This window comes from Ichthyophthirius multifiliis, assembly GCF_000220395.1.
Source record: "Ichthyophthirius multifiliis unplaced genomic scaffold scaff_1120509251226, whole genome shotgun sequence".
Classification (NCBI taxonomy): Eukaryota; Ciliophora; class Oligohymenophorea; order Hymenostomatida; genus Ichthyophthirius; species Ichthyophthirius multifiliis.
This window is the reverse complement of record NW_004086081.1, coordinates 52,025-67,775: the sequence shown is the minus strand read 5'-3', so window position 1 is coordinate 67,775 and position 15,751 is coordinate 52,025. Positions and strand designations below refer to the sequence as shown.

General features: G+C 16.7%; 5 protein-coding genes across 5 annotated transcripts, besides 23 other annotated features; 2 read left to right on the top strand and 3 right to left on the bottom strand. All coding sequences in view use genetic code 6, as the record gives it.

Annotated features, from left to right (window-relative positions):
- Positions 1–588: 588 nt before the first annotated feature.
- Positions 589–671: a microsatellite.
- Positions 612–679: a microsatellite.
- Positions 612–682: a microsatellite.
- Positions 683–810: 128 nt separating this feature from the next.
- Positions 811–861: a microsatellite.
- Positions 862–937: 76 nt separating this feature from the next.
- Positions 938–969: a microsatellite.
- Positions 941–970: a microsatellite.
- Positions 971–1,540: 570 nt separating this feature from the next.
- Positions 1,541–1,582: a microsatellite.
- Positions 1,543–1,581: a microsatellite.
- A 1,242-nt stretch (positions 1,583–2,824) lies between the features above and the next one.
- IMG5_163690 (protein kinase domain protein) lies at positions 2,825–3,635 on the top strand (the record flags this gene model as incomplete). Its single annotated transcript, XM_004030267.1, has 3 exons — positions 2,825–2,872; positions 2,940–3,023; positions 3,429–3,635. The coding sequence occupies 3 exons, from the start codon at positions 2,825–2,827 to the stop codon at positions 3,633–3,635; spliced, it is 339 nt and encodes a 112-aa protein (XP_004030315.1).
- A 237-nt stretch (positions 3,636–3,872) lies between these two features.
- Positions 3,873–3,947: a microsatellite.
- Positions 3,948–6,319: 2,372 nt separating this feature from the next.
- IMG5_163680 (sterol desaturase family protein, putative) lies at positions 6,320–7,242 on the bottom strand (the record flags this gene model as incomplete). Its single annotated transcript, XM_004030266.1, has 3 exons — positions 6,320–6,705; positions 6,762–6,948; positions 7,016–7,242. The coding sequence occupies 3 exons, from the start codon at positions 7,240–7,242 to the stop codon at positions 6,415–6,417; spliced, it is 705 nt and encodes a 234-aa protein (XP_004030314.1). The 3' UTR covers positions 6,320–6,414.
- A 537-nt stretch (positions 7,243–7,779) lies between these two features.
- Positions 7,780–7,809: a microsatellite.
- Positions 7,810–8,806: 997 nt separating this feature from the next.
- Positions 8,807–8,846: a microsatellite.
- Positions 8,847–9,014: 168 nt separating this feature from the next.
- Positions 9,015–9,072: a microsatellite.
- Positions 9,017–9,072: a microsatellite.
- Positions 9,019–9,066: a microsatellite.
- Positions 9,026–9,067: a microsatellite.
- A 475-nt stretch (positions 9,073–9,547) lies between the features above and the next one.
- IMG5_163670 (26S proteasome protein, macropain, putative) lies at positions 9,548–11,006 on the top strand (the record flags this gene model as incomplete). The annotated part of the gene is made up of 3 exons (XM_004030265.1): positions 9,548–9,661; positions 9,711–10,061; positions 10,120–11,006. 3 exons carry the CDS (start codon positions 9,548–9,550, stop codon positions 10,987–10,989), a joined length of 1,335 nt encoding a protein of 444 aa, XP_004030313.1. The 3' UTR covers positions 10,990–11,006.
- Positions 11,007–11,124: 118 nt separating this feature from the next.
- IMG5_163660 (hypothetical protein) lies at positions 11,125–11,856 on the bottom strand. Its single transcript, XM_004030264.1, has 6 exons — positions 11,826–11,856; positions 11,688–11,765; positions 11,536–11,607; positions 11,420–11,443; positions 11,279–11,364; positions 11,125–11,237 (listed from the first exon to the last, which is right to left on the bottom strand). The coding sequence occupies exons 2-6, from the start codon at positions 11,761–11,763 to the stop codon at positions 11,163–11,165; spliced, it is 333 nt and encodes a 110-aa protein (XP_004030312.1). The 5' UTR covers positions 11,764–11,765; positions 11,826–11,856; the 3' UTR covers positions 11,125–11,162.
- A 174-nt stretch (positions 11,857–12,030) lies between these two features.
- Positions 12,031–12,107: a microsatellite.
- Positions 12,042–12,106: a microsatellite.
- Positions 12,042–12,107: a microsatellite.
- Positions 12,108–12,206: 99 nt separating this feature from the next.
- Positions 12,207–14,492, bottom strand: IMG5_163650 (hypothetical protein; the record flags this gene model as incomplete). The annotated part of the gene is made up of 5 exons (XM_004030263.1): positions 12,207–12,361; positions 13,074–13,207; positions 13,297–13,409; positions 13,464–14,101; positions 14,471–14,492. 5 exons carry the CDS (start codon positions 14,490–14,492, stop codon positions 12,207–12,209), a joined length of 1,062 nt encoding a protein of 353 aa, XP_004030311.1.
- Positions 12,369–12,400: a microsatellite.
- Positions 14,130–14,189: a microsatellite.
- Positions 14,314–14,338: a microsatellite.
- Positions 14,322–14,356: a microsatellite.
- Positions 14,493–15,611: 1,119 nt separating the features above from the next.
- Positions 15,612–15,751: part of a microsatellite that runs on past the window's edge.

Here is a 15,751-nt window from a genome sequence, read left to right as displayed (position 1 = left end):
ATAATAAATAATTAAATAATGAAGAAATAGAAGAAATAACTAAAATTTAAAAAAAGACTTTTAAATATTAAAATGAAACAAGTCCTTTTTTTAATCAAAATGCTACAAATTTAAAAAAATAAAATGATCTTCTTGAAGAAAATTTTAGAGAATGGTAATTTTAATTTTAGCTTTAATATAAAAGAAAACCGGGATTAAAAGATATTATGAATAATAATTATATAAAAACTATTTTTTAAGAAATTAAAAAAAATAAAAAATTAATTCAGGTAACTATAAATAAATACAAAATAGAATGAAAGAAATTAAACTTAAATATATATTATTAAAGTTGTTTCTAATTTATTTTTTTATAAAATATTTTTAAAAATTTTTATTTTGTGTTAATTATAGATATATTTTTTATTTTTTATTGAATATTCTGAAAATGAGTAGATTTTTATAAAATTTATATATTTCTTTTATATAGATTTTTGTTTTAATTTCTATAATTATTTTTAAAAAATTCAATCAAAAATATTAAAAGACCATAATTAATTTTTGACCAGCATTTTATATTATATTTTTTATTTAATAAATAAATAAATAAATTATAATATTTTATAATAACTTATATATATTTATATATTTATATATTTATTTATATATATATATATTTATACTTATTATATTTACATATATACATTTAACAATTTTTTTTTATTTTATATTTTTAATATTAATATTATTAATATTTTATATAATTAATTATCTTTGTATTTATGTAATGTATTTATTTATCTTTTTTTACCTATATTATTTTTTATTCTTATATTTTTATAATATTAATATTTTTATATACTTAAATATGTTTTTTATATTTTTTTTTTTTAATAAATATTTTTTAAAAAATAAATTATATTTAGCCTTTTTTCAAATATTTATTTAATATTAATAATTTTTTTTTTTTTTTTTCTTTTTTTTTCTTTTCAAATTATAAACTATACTTAATATGAATATTTGACATATATCTTTTTGTATTTTTTTTATATTTATATTTTTTTAAATTTTTTTATAACATTTTTAATTATATTTATTTAAAGCAAATCTTTTATTGCTTTAAATATATATTTTTTTAGTAAATATAAACTTTGTTATTTATAAAATAATAAATTTATAATTTTAATAATTATTAAATTTAATATTAATCATTATTTTTTTTTAAGAGAAAATATTTAGTTATTCTTAGGAATTTCTAAACTTTAGTTATATGATACTGAAAATTCTTCACGAGAATTGTCTTAAAAAAAGTTTAAATTGCTATATTTTTAATTTTATTCTTCTTCAAAGTTAGATTCTCTTATACTTTTATTTTTAATATATAAGCTATTTTTTATCTTAGAAATTGTGTTAGATAAATCATCTCTTATATTGTTTAATTTTAATACCTCTAAAATACTAAAATAAAACAAAAATTTTATATTTAATAAAAATAAAAATATATATATAATAATATCTTTTTATAATTTTTTTATTAATTTTATAATAGATTAAATGATGATATTTTTTTATTTTTTTATTTTTTTTACTTTTTATTTTTTTAATCATTTAAATTAGCTAATTAATGTTTTTTTGTTTTTTTCTAAAATAATTTAATCTATATTTTTTTATAATTCAATAATTTTAATATCATTAGAATCATTATCTTTTTAAGCTTTTAATATTTATTCGTTAATAAATTTGTTTGTTTGGTTATAATCATTAATTTTTTTATTTTGTTATTTTTCTTACATATCATATTATTAAATTTTTTCTTTCAATTAATTTTATAAATTATTTAAAATATTTTATTCCTTTTCAACTTCATATTTAGCTTTCTAAACCTTTCTCTTATTTTTCAATATTAATAATCCTTTTAAATTCTCAAATTCACATTTATCACATATTCTTTCAAATTATTTTAAATTTTCTGGATTTTATCTTTTTTTCATTGAGCATTCTAAACAAACACTTTTTCCACAAAATTTACTAATTAATTTTTTTTTTTTAACTATTATTTAATAATTTAGTTACCAATATTTTATTTGAGTCAAATTTTATGAACATACATGACATTTCTGTAGTTTATCAAATTTAGTTTTATCAACTAATTTTTTAAATACTTATTTACCTTATATTAATTATCTTAAATTTGAAATATCATCTTAAAATATATAATTCATTTTATTTATATTTTTGATAATATATACAATTATATTTTTATATAAAATAATGTAAATAATATACAAAGCTTATAATATTTTATAAATATATATATATATTTAGTTGCTTTTATTAATTAATATTTTCGTTTATCTATACATTTATATAAAATTTTAACTTTTGCATATTTTATGTATAAAAGTTTATAATTTAAAAAATCAATATAATAACATTTTATTTTTATATATAAATATTGATTTATAAAAATATAATTATTTAACAAAATATTAATTTTTTTTTTTTTCATAGTATAAAATCCTTTATAAATAATAATTAATTTACTTTACTTTAAATTTAAATTATTATCTCATTTTTAAGTATATTAGAATCTTATTTAGATTTAAAAAATTATTTAATTTATTTTAAATTATTAATATTATTGAATTTGTTTTTATTTATTTTAAATAATTCAAAATAATAACATAATAATTTAATAAATATTCAAACGAATATATGTGAATATTAATAAGGAAAAAAATTTAAAATAATTTTTTATATAAACATTTATTTAAAGAAGCAATAAAAAAAAAGCAAGCTATTTAAAAAGGAAATAAATAAATACAAGTAAAATATTATAAAAAAAATGAAATCATTAGATTCAATGGTAAACAGTATTTCTAATTCATTAGGAGTATTAAATTATATAAATAAATTTTTAAATACAATAACTTATTTTAAAAATAAAATATTAAAAATAGAACTATATGGTTAAAGATCCAATAGCATAAGGAGGAGGAAGTTTAGTTTTTAAAGTTTAATCAAGAAGATCAAAGCGTGAATATGTAATTACAATAAAAATATTAAAGCAAAAAACAAATAAAAAAAATATTCAATAAAATATATTATTGTTTATATAAATCTATATATATCAAATAAAAAAAGAAAACTAATAATATATTATTAGGCCTTAAAAGTGATATATAAAAAAATGAAGAATTACTAAGAATATTTACATAGAATAAAAAATGAAATAGAAGTAAATAACAAAAATATGTATTTTACAAAAAAAAAAAAGATTCACAGCGAATTAAATAATCCGAACATTGTAAAAATGATAAATAATTTCGAAGATTCTGATAATCATTATATATTATTAGAGTATTGTGAAGGAGGTAGTTTATTTGATTATTTAAAATCTAAAGGGAAACTATCTGAAATAGAAGCAAAAAATTTATCATATTAAATAGTTTTAGGATTGGAATATTTACATTAAAAAAAATATACACAGAGATTTAAAACCAGGAAATATTATTTTTAAAAAAAATGATAAATTGAAAATTTGCGATTTTGGTCTGGCAACTAAACTAGATGACTATGAAACAGAAAAAGATACTGTATGCGGGACTCCTAATTATATATCTCCAGAAATAATAATAGAGAACCGTATGGCATGAAAACTGACTGCTGGTCTTTTGGATGTATTTTATATGCTTTAGTAACAGGAAAACCTCCATTTGAAAAATAAAGCATTTAAGAAACTTTAAAAAACTTAAAAAAAAAAATAGATTTAAAACTTCCTAATTATTTCTCTAATAATCTCAAGGATCTCTTAGAACATATAATTGTTTGGAATCCAAACGAAAGATATAATATATAGCAAATTAAAAATCATTGTTTTTATAAAGAATGCAAATAATAATAATAATAATAATAATAATAATAATAATAATAATAATATTAATAATATTAATAAAATTATTAATAATCTTACAATTTATAATCAAATAACTTAAATAAATCTTTTAATGATTTTAATTAACGATAGTAATTTATATTACAAGATTTAAGCAATAATAACAGAAGATCATTAAATAAATGTCTGTAACATAAAAACAATGTCAATACTAAAATCCTTAATAAATAAACAAAATCAAACTCGCTTCATTATCCAACTTAAATAAATTAAACTACAAATAATTCTAATAATTTAAATATTTCCACAAAAATAAATAAATTAACATAAGAAAATTACTCTTTGACCGAAATATAAAAAAACAAACAAATTTCTTTATTTCAAAATAATATATATAATTAATTTTAGAATTTAAAAACAAGAAAAAAGTCATCAAATTGCCCTGATTATAACAATTTAAAAAATGAAATGATTTCTGTTCCAAAATATACAAATGAAAAATAACTTATATACCAGTCAAAAGAGAATGTGTATATAAATTCAAATATCGATTAGCTATAGCTATTAAATAAAAGGCGCGAAAATATTTAAATAAAGACAAAATAAGCATAAATATATAATGAATCTCACTAACTTGATTCTCTATCAACGGCTGTAAGTTCTTTAAACACAACTAATAGAAGTTTATTTATAAAAGCCCCATCAAAAACTTCTAGTAATTAAATTTTTTTATCACCAATGCGGATACACTTGGATATTGAAGTTGGAAAAATTAAGACGAAAAATGGTTTTATAGAAATTTAAGAAGATCGTAGTTTGCTTGTGGAAGCTTGCAATGGAAAACTTTTATTTAAAATTTCCGGAGATGGAAAATAAATAGAAATAAATAAAGTTATCGAGAAATAAACTTTTTAAAAATTTTATTCTTTTGAAAATCTACCCTAAAAATATTTTAGCTTATACCATTATGCTAAAGAAGTAGTTAATATTCTTTCTGGGACTAAAAAAGTAGTTTAAAAACTTGAAAATAAAGAAGGAATGTTTATTCTTTTAGAAGGAAATGCATTTAAAGCTTTATTTGAATTAGGTTTTGAGGTTTTTTATAAAGAAAGTAGAAAAAATATTAAAATTAGGTAAAATAATTCGAAGATTTTCGAATATTATTTAAATGGAAATCTTTAAAATGTTCCTGAAGATATTAAAAAGATTATAAATAAATCTCTAAAATATTATAAGTATTTAATTAATGAATAAGATCTTATATAAGATTGATGTTTTTTATATAAATAATTGTAAATTACAAAAATATTTATATTATTTTAAAATTTATTGACTATAGAATAAAATTTTAAGAAAATTGTTTTTTAATTAAATTTTTTAATATATAAATAGTTAATGTAAATATATAATTAATATTATTATTTATTATATTTTTTTTTTAAATAAATATAAATAGAAATCATATAATAATTTAAAATTTATTTAATAAAATAATTGTATTAGATTTTATGTTAAATAATAAATATATATTTTTATGAAGTTTATTAAATATAGAAAAAAAATTGTTGCTAAAAAATTTAATTTTGGAAAAAAAAAAAAAAAAATATTTACTTAAATTATAAAATACTTTATAATTATTAACATTTTTAAATAAGCAAAATTATTTAAAATAATTTTTATATTTAATTCTTATAAAATAGTTAAAATTAGATAAAAAATAAACAAAAATTAATAACATGAAATTGCCTAAATCTTTTAAAACTATAATTTATTTTAATAAAAAAACAAATTAACAAATTTTGATAATTTATAAATCTTTTTTTATAAATTTTAATAAATAAATAAAAAATAAAAAATAAACTAAATGCTTGAATAAAGTTCATTAGAAATCGATACAAATAGTGTATTAAATGAAGTATACAATCATTAATATTCCTAAATAAAAGTGAATAAGCTTGACTCTTAATCTAATATTAATTAAAATTAAATAAGAATAAAAATTCCATTTAAAAATTATGCCATTGGTATTAGTTTATTATTATCTGGAATTGTCTTTATAATAATAGGAGTAGTTTTTATATTATAAGCAAGGCTTTACGGTAATATACTAGTAGGTATGATTTTATTTGGAAGTTTTATAATGAGTTTAGGAGGAATTTATTGCTATATATTAATTTAACTTATTTTTGCCTAAAATTAATAATAATAAATTAAATTATTATAAGAATTCGAATTTCTTAATATTAAATATTGAATTATTTTTTTTTTAAAAAAAAATAAAAAAAATAAGATTAATATAAAAAACAAAAATATTTTAATAATTTAATATATATCGTATAATTAAAGTAAAACCCATAATAAAAAATAAAATATTAAATATAATTTAAAAAAATAGATAAAACTTATATTTTATTTAGTAATGTATCAAAAAAATTATATATATTAATAAATTGATGAATATTTTCAGTTATCCCTGTCCTATTTAATAGTGAGGATAATTTTAAATTTAAACTGAATTTTTTTATTTAAAAAAATTAATTTCATTCATTTTTTTAAAAAATATTTTTCATATAATTATTAAATTATTTATTTGTTTTCATAAAATTATCCCAAAAAGTAAAATATGATCCAAAAGAACCCGTATTATTAGAATGATGAAAATTATGGAAATAACTGCCTCCAGACAATGGAAAAACTCTTACTGGGGAAAAAGGAATTTCATAACCAGAGTGTACTTCTGCTGTTGTATAAGTTCTCCAAATAATCCACAAAAATCCAGTGAATAAATGAACTTTACCAGTAAGAATTTTAATTCCAAGTGAACTTGGTAGCTTTATTTTAATAAAACTTTACTTTTTATACATACATATATATATATTTTAATTACTAAATTTCCAAAAATATATTCTAAAGGATGAGAATATTCAGCCGTTATTGAAAATGGTTAATTATATTCATGATGAGTTTTATGATATTTCTAATATAATTTTGGATGATGTAAAATAAAATGAGACCAATAAAAACCGAAATCTTCACAAATCATAAAAAAAAATATTTATATTAATATTTCTAAACTAAATATTTTAATATATATATATATATATATTTTATTTTTTTCTGGTTTTTTTTGTTTGTTTTAACTTTGAAGGAAATTATTAAATTGATAGTTTAAACTTTAAACCAATATTTGTTTCTATTATTAATATTAAAGGAAATATTATGAAATGAGAAATCAATAAATTTTTGATTGTTTTTCTTTTCACAATTTACCATTATTCTTTATTTTCTTCCCAAAGAAATTTAGTGTTCTTTTTTTTTATTATTTATTAAAAATATACACAGGAATTTTTACTTTATTTGCACGCCATTTTTCAAAAAAAGGTATTTTAAAAATATATAAAATAGAAAATAGTGAGTGCCATAACAAAATAAAAAATAAATGCATAAAAGAAAATGAAAAAATAAAAAACTAATTACCTTTTTATTAATTTAATGATTGTTTATATTTATTTTATATATTATTGTTACTATTTTTTATAATAAAGGTTTCATATTTTATCCAATAGGGATAAAAAATATATGGTATTAATATAAAAAAAGAAAATAGTAAAATAAAAGCTGTTATTAAGTGAAAGCCTGATAAAATAAATATATTTAGAATTTTATTTAATTTTTTACCTTTTTGCTTATATCGTTATTTTTCTATTTAAAAAATATCTTTTATCATATATTTTTTTATTTTTAATAATAATAATAAATTATTAATTATAAAATAAAGATTTTTTTCTTTTAATTAAAAAAATTAGATATATAATTATATAAAGAAAAAATAGGGAAGCATTAATTAACTAAAAATATTATCTTAATTATTTTAATAATTATAATATAAATTAAAATATTAAAACATATATATATATATTTATATATTTATATATATTTTATATAAATATTAAATTTAACTTTATTATTTTTACTTAATAATAAAATTAATTATTACTTTTTCATTTTTTTTATAAAAAATAATATATTTAATATTTAAAAATAATATAGAAATTAAATCTAAAATAGTAATATTTTTTAAAATAGTAATAATAAAAAAATTTAATTTTATAATTCATATATTATTTTTTAATGTAATATTATTTGAGTTTATATTCATTTTAGCTGGAATATTAGCTTAACTTTTTTTCTTATTTTATTTATTAATGCTAAAATAATTAGAATCTTCCTTACTATTATTATTGCACATTATTTAATTGATTAATATCTTAAAATTTCTTTTTTGCAAAAAAATTCTTAAGTTTGTTTTTTAAATACATTATTTTTAGCCAATTTTTATCAATTAATTCTAAGCATTCCTAAATATCATTTTCAGTCATAAAATTTTAACTCATTTAAGATAATTATGTATTCCAAATAGGAATAATTCCTTTAGTTTTTCTCAAAATACAAATACAGGCTGTCACTACTTTATCTAATTCAAAAGAATGAAACTTTGGATCTATTATAATACATTTATTTTTAATACAAAAATAAACCTTTTATAATTAAATTAGCTAAACTGACATATTGGGATTCAATTTTTTTAACAATTTCATAAATTTCAAATTCTTAAAGTAAAGATCTTAAATTTTTATATATTTTTTAGCTTATATATTTGTTTTATGTTATAAAGAAAAAATTTATTTAAGAACATTTTTATAATTTTGATCTTATTAATAATTTATAGAATCATTCGAAAAAATGATTCCTTAAGAAAAATAAAATTCTAAAACATCAATACATGTTACACATTATAAATTCAATTTAATTTTCTTATTATTGCACTTTCTGCTTATTTAAAATCTTATGTATTTTCATCTTTTAAACCTGAATATTTTTTTAATTTACAAATAAAAGGTATTTTTTCATCTAATTCAATTGTTTTGGCTTTTTTTTTTTTTAATTTTTTTATTTTAATTATTTTATTTTACCTGCCAACATTAAACTAGTTGCTGCGTATATTTAGAATTATTGTTGGGGTAAATTTTATTAAAATAATGTTTAATCCATGTAATATATAGCTAAATGAGCAGTATTTATACTTATTTTTAATTTTTCACTTATTTATAAAATAAAAGTTATTAAGGCATTTCTTGACTTTTTTTTATATTTTTATTTTTTATTTTTTATATTTTTTTTTTATACTTTTTTATATTCACTTTCTTATGGTACTTTTATTTTTTATACACGTTATTTTAGTAAAGATTGATATATTTTAGATGAACTTATTTATAATAAGGTGTTCATTTAACTTGATTTATACGACTCTACTTAAGAGTATAATTTAAGGCCACATTTAATACAATTTAAAGGAATTATTTTTTAAAAAAGTAATTAAAAATTTTTTTTTTGTTAAATGAATTAAAATTATTTTAATTTTGTAAATTTTTATTATTTATAAAAGATAAATTAAATTTATTAAAACTTTAAACAAAAAATAAAAGGAACAAACAAATACATATAAAATAAATATATAAGATTAAATTTTATATAAATCTCATTTATTAAATATTTATATTTTTTAAAATAAAAAAATATATATTATTTATTAAAATATTTTTTGAGATTAGAAAGTGAAAAAAAAAACAATTAATCAAATCAAAAAATAAATATATTTAAAAATAAAAAAAAATGGATATTGAAAAAACAGAATTCTAAAGACAACTCGATTCTCTTCTATAAAAAGAGAAAACAGCGCGTTTAAATAACGAATTTTAGGAAAGTGTTAAACTCTTAAAGCAAATAGTAAATAATTATAATATTTATTAAATAGTTAACTAAATAAATAAATTAGGTCTAATTTGCATGGGATATGAAAGAATATGAAACAATGTTCTAATAAATTATTTCATTATCGAAGAAAAGGGGGTAAGTAAAAAAAGCCTAAATTGAAATGGTTAAATAATGCATGTTATACATTTCCCAATTAGATGACTAAAACTTAAAAATAAAATTAATATAAACTTTAAAGGAAGTTTGTGACAAGAAAATATTTTTAGAAGTAAAAAAAAAATTATAATATTATATAAATATATACATAAACAAAAAAAAGGTAGAATATGCTAGGTGTTGCCTTCTTTTAGTAAAATTAAAAGAAGATGATAACGAAATTAATGAAGCTGCAAAGATACTACAAGAAGTTCAAGTAATAAAATTAAACAAAAAAAATATATATATATACTAAAAAAAAATAAAAAAAACAGGTAGAAACATACGGATCAATGGACAGAAGAGAAAAACTAGAATTCATATTATATTAAATGAAGATAATGATAAAAAAATAAGACTATGTACGTTTAATAATTATATCAAAGAAAGTAAATCCAAACAACATAAACGATAAAAATCTAGTAGATTTGAAAATACAATATTATGCTTATCTTGTAGTTTATTATAATCACGAGAATAAATATATGGAAGCATGCAATTCTTATAAGTAAATATTAGATACTTTAAATGATAAGAATAATTAAGACATTTAATTCAATACAACTTTAGATTTCGGATTCGATTGTACATTTCAGAATATTTTTGAAAATATGATATCCTTTTTGATTATTACTAAACATACTCATGAATAAGTATAACTACTCAATTAATTAACTACTAAGTACAAGCATATTTTAGAAAGATATTCTAATTTAAAACATGTTGTTGAATAATATTTATTAGAAGAACTTATTTCTACTAATCCTTCAGAATATAACATTGGGGATATTTGGTGTTTCTCTAAAGCTCCTAATCATGAAAAACATTTGTAAGATTTCAGAAAATAACTGATTTAACATAATATTAGAATTGTGAATAAATATTATGAAAACATTAGTTTTGCAAGACTTGCTAATCTTCTTAATATCACTGAAAACGAAGCTGAATCAGAATTATGTGAAATGATTAATGAAAAATTGGCTTTTTGTAAAATTGATAGATTAGATAAAATTGTCAACTTTAGATTAAAAAAATCAGAAAACGATATTCTTAATTCTTGGTCGAATGATATTAATCAGCTTTTAGCACTTATTGATTCTACTTCTAATCTTATTAAGAGAGAAGAAGAATTATATAAAAATTGATTTTATTTTTTTATATACATATTATTTACATTTATTTTATTTTTTTATGTAATTTGGAAAATATTTTTTTTTTTTTAATTAGATTTAAAATTGTTTTTTTGATTTAAAATTATTTTATATTTTTTAAGATTATAAAAGTAATTTATTTTTACAGTTTAATTTTATTCACTTTTTCAATTTAATAATAAGTTTTTAAAGTCTTCGTATTTTACTTCTGTTGCTGCAGGAGATAGTTCTTTTACTAATCTCTAAAATAAAAAATACATTTATTGTAAATAAATTATTTTACATTTAAATCAATTGTTAAATTATAATCAGAAGATATTACTTCTTATAATATTTTTCTATCAATACTTCCTGTTTTATCATGATTACCTTTTTTTTATTAATCAAATTTCAGAAAACTATGTTTATATATTTTTTATTTTACCACCTAATGCAACAAATGTGAGAACTTTTTGTTAAACAAAAAATTAATTAAAATATTTATTTTTTATTAAATAAAAAATTAATAAAGTCATTTTATTTAAAAAAAAAAAAATTAACTTATTTCTTCCTCATCACTATTTTATTAAAGTTGCTTATAAAATGCTATAACCTTCAAAAAATCATTAAAAGCTAAAATAAAATAATGAAATATGTAGAATCAAATATTTAAATATTAATAAATTAATTAAATTAAAAATAAATAAAAATACAAATTGCTCCTCTTCCTGTTTAATCTACATCTGTAATCATTTTAATTATTTCTTCTTCATGAGGATTTTATCCCATTTCTATAATTAGAAAAAACTTATTTTTAAAATATCTTTAATTTATATTTTTTTTTTTTCAACCTTCAAGAACTTTCCTTAACTCCTCTTTTTCTATAAATTTAGAACCGTTTTTATCAAAAGCAATAAAAGCTTCTTGACATTTATCGATTTCTTTTTTGGTTAAAATTATATTAAAATCAATATTTTTTAAATCACTAAGTGTAAAATTCATAAAAAAAAAAAAAAAGAATATTTTATTATTAATATATAAATTTATTTCTATAATAAAAATAAACAAAAAAAAGAAAAAAAAAGAAAGAAAGAAAGAAAGAAAGAAAGAAAAAAAGAAAAAAAGAAAAAAAATCTCTTTTTAATCAATCATCCTTTAAAATTCGACTAAAAAATAAATAAAATGAAAAAAGCAACTACAAAAACATCAACAAAACAAATTACAGCAGTTTCTCAAAAACCCACATAAAAACCAGTAGGAAATTCCATTTAAAAACCTGCAACAAAACCTGTGGCTGGAAATTTAGCATAAAAATCATCCCAATAAAAGACTTCTTAAAAAACAAGTTCAAAGCAAACAACAGATGCAAAAAAAGAAGAAGAAAAACCTATAATAAAAAAAGAAGAAGAAAAAAAAGAAGAAGAAATTAAAAAATAAGAGGATAAAATAGCAGAAGTAACAATATAATACAGTCATTATAAGACGAAATTCAAAACTAAAAACGAAAAAATTACAAGTGCTTAAATAGATGATGAATACTGCATTTCCAGTGTTTTTTTGGGCAACTTTAAAATGCATTTAATTGATGATAATAAAAGGAAAATCCCAGAAAAACAAATAGAAAATAATATAACTGAATTTGAAGGATTAAAAGATGAGAAAATATATACATTGTAAATAGAAGAAGATGAAGAAGCTGAAAATTAGAGGGAAAAAGTTACATATAAAGCCGAAAAATAAGAAGATTAACTACGAGGGGAACGAAAAGAGGGATGTTCGTGTATATATGGAAATCCTTGTTTAGACAATACAATTTGTAATGATTGGAAAAATAGATTTGAAGTTGCTAAAAAAAATGGTTGGAAAGGATTTTCTTGATAAAAATAATTATAATTATAATTTTTTGTTTTGTTTTATTTTATTTTTAAAATAACAATATATATATATATATATATATTTTTTTTTTTTTTTTTTTCAATATTATTCATACATGTTAGGTTAAGGTTTTTATTATTACTAATTAATTTAATTATACATATTATTTGAATTCTAATTATTCATCATTTGTTAAATATTTCCTTAGTTTTATTACTAAATACCCATTTCTTCATTATAAAAGCCTAAATTTTATAATAAATTAATATGCCATTTCTTTACTGTCTCATCTTTTATTAATTTCCAATTCGGATCTTTAAAATTATTTGGAAGAATTTTCTTCAAAGCTTCATTAGCTCTAATTTTTTTTTCGTTTAATTAAAATTAATAAATTAGTTATGTGTTTTATATTTAAATTTCCTATAATTTATAATAATAATATATAACCTTGGATTATCTGAAAGTCTCTAATAACATCTAATAATATGTCTTAGAAGTCTCTAATCATCTTTTTCATTTTAAATAAGATCTTCAATCATACTTTATAAAACAGTAGAAACCTATAATAAAAATTATATATATTAATTTATTTATTTATTTTTTTAAAAAAAAACAGCAAAAAATCTTTCAGCAGTTTAGCAAATATAATTTAAACCATTATCATCAACAAGTATTTTCTAAATAATAAACGTAGCAACAGTTCTAGATAATTCTTAGCCTCGCTTCATAATTCTTAAGCAGAGAGGAATAATCTCAGTTTACATTAAAAATGTTATTGCCTCTGTATCGTCTCCTTTTACTAAAGCACCTATTACTCCAAGGGATGTTACACGGAGATTCTCAAAAGGCTTTGTTTTTACATTTGTATTTAAAAAAGGGTATAAAAAAAGAGGGATATGTGCTTTTATAAAATGAGGCTTAGTCTCTTAATGTAAAGCTAAACATTATAAAAGGCCCAAAACAGAACATACACTACTTGATATTTAGGTTGTTAAATTATTTTACACAAGATTTTAGTATACTTATACTATATCTTCGATTAATAAAGCTATTGTACCTGTTGAATGCCATAATAATGGTGCTAAATTTTAAAACGATTCTCTTTTTTTAGAAAGTTCTGATAATGCTTCTTCTTTTTTTTCAGGGTCTCTCAAGTTTACAATATGCTTTACAACAATATCTAGTTCACTTTATTGCTCTTAGTCTGAATATCCAGTTAGAGAATTATTTTCTATTAAATGTTAAGGTGGAACTTATTAGTATGAAAATTATGCTTATGTTTATTATTATTATTATTATTATTATTATTATTATTATTATTATTATTATTATTATTATTAAATATATTATTGTTACAATGCTGGACTAATTGACTATGGTACATAAGTACCTGGAATAAATTATTAAGGAGTTGGTTATTAAAGTTTTAAATTTATTTAGGTATAATTTAATTATTACATGTTCTTTTAATATTTTATTTTAATATTTTTTTATTTTATTGTTTTTTACTTATTATGGCTATTAATACAATTATTGTTGATATTAATCCATATAATATCCTTGCTATATGGGTTAAAATTAATCTTTTTTTTTTTTTTTTATATTTTTCTTTTTATTTTACCTTGCTAATAATATGCAGCCATATTATAATTTTGAGATTATTAAATCTATTATTGTGACTAAGCTTTTTTTTTTTAATTTATTTCATTTCATTTTATTTATTTTAATTTTTTTTTTTACAATTCGGAATAAATAAATTTGCGTTTGCATTTAATTTTGCTTTCTGCTAAGTACTATTTTTATTTTTTATATATTTTATACAATATTTTTATATTATTTTCAATATTTTTTATATATAATTACAAATTTTGGTTCTGTTAATTAGACATTTTAATCTTTTTTTTTTTTTTCTTTTTAATATATATAATTATATTTTTATAAAAAGATTTTTCACATATATAAAAATATATTATTAATTAATACATTTAAAAAATTAAAAAAAAATATATTTATATAATCGTTTTAAAAAAAAAACTATTTTTAAAATAAATAAATAAAAAATGAAAATTTAAAAAAACACAAAAAAATTATTCAAAATTCTTATTGTTAAGAATTTTATTATTATTAATTAAAATTTTCTTATAAATCATAACAAAAATTTATATCTTAAAAATTCTATTCTTCTTATTCTAAATTATTATTAATCTCTTCTATTTTAAAATCGACTTCACCGTTTAATAATTTGATATTATCAACAAATTAATTGAGGTTTAGGTTTTAATGATTATCATACCACTAAAATACTTTATATCCTTTGATTTTTTCTTATTAGTTATTTATTTATTAATCAAGATCTTCTTTTTATTATTAAAGAGAATAAACATCAATATTTAGAGAAAAAAGCATTTTATAAATTTTATTTATTTAAGAAATTTCAAAATTTTAATTTTCAAATTTATATTAGAAATTCATTTATGTAATATTTTTTTCATTTTTATTAATATCCATTTATTTTATTATATTTATTAGATTTTATAAACTTTTTTATGCTTAAAAATTTGTATTTTTTAAAGAATTATTTTGCTTTTATATTATTTTATTTTATTATTATATTCTCTGTGTATTTTTTATAATGTAGAATTACAAATTTATATTTTTTCAAGTTTTTATTTTAAAGTTTCTTGATATATTTAAGATGTTCTTGGTGTCTTTTATTATTAATTTTGTTCTTTAATTAATATTTTTTTAAAAAAATAATCTTTCTTTTGCTTTTCATTTTCCTTATCCTTTTCCTTATCCTTATCTTTTTCCATTTCCTTTTCCTTATCCTTACCCTTATCTTTTTCATTTTCCTTTTTCTTTTCCTTTTCATTTTCATTTTCCTTTTCCTTTTTTTTTTGCT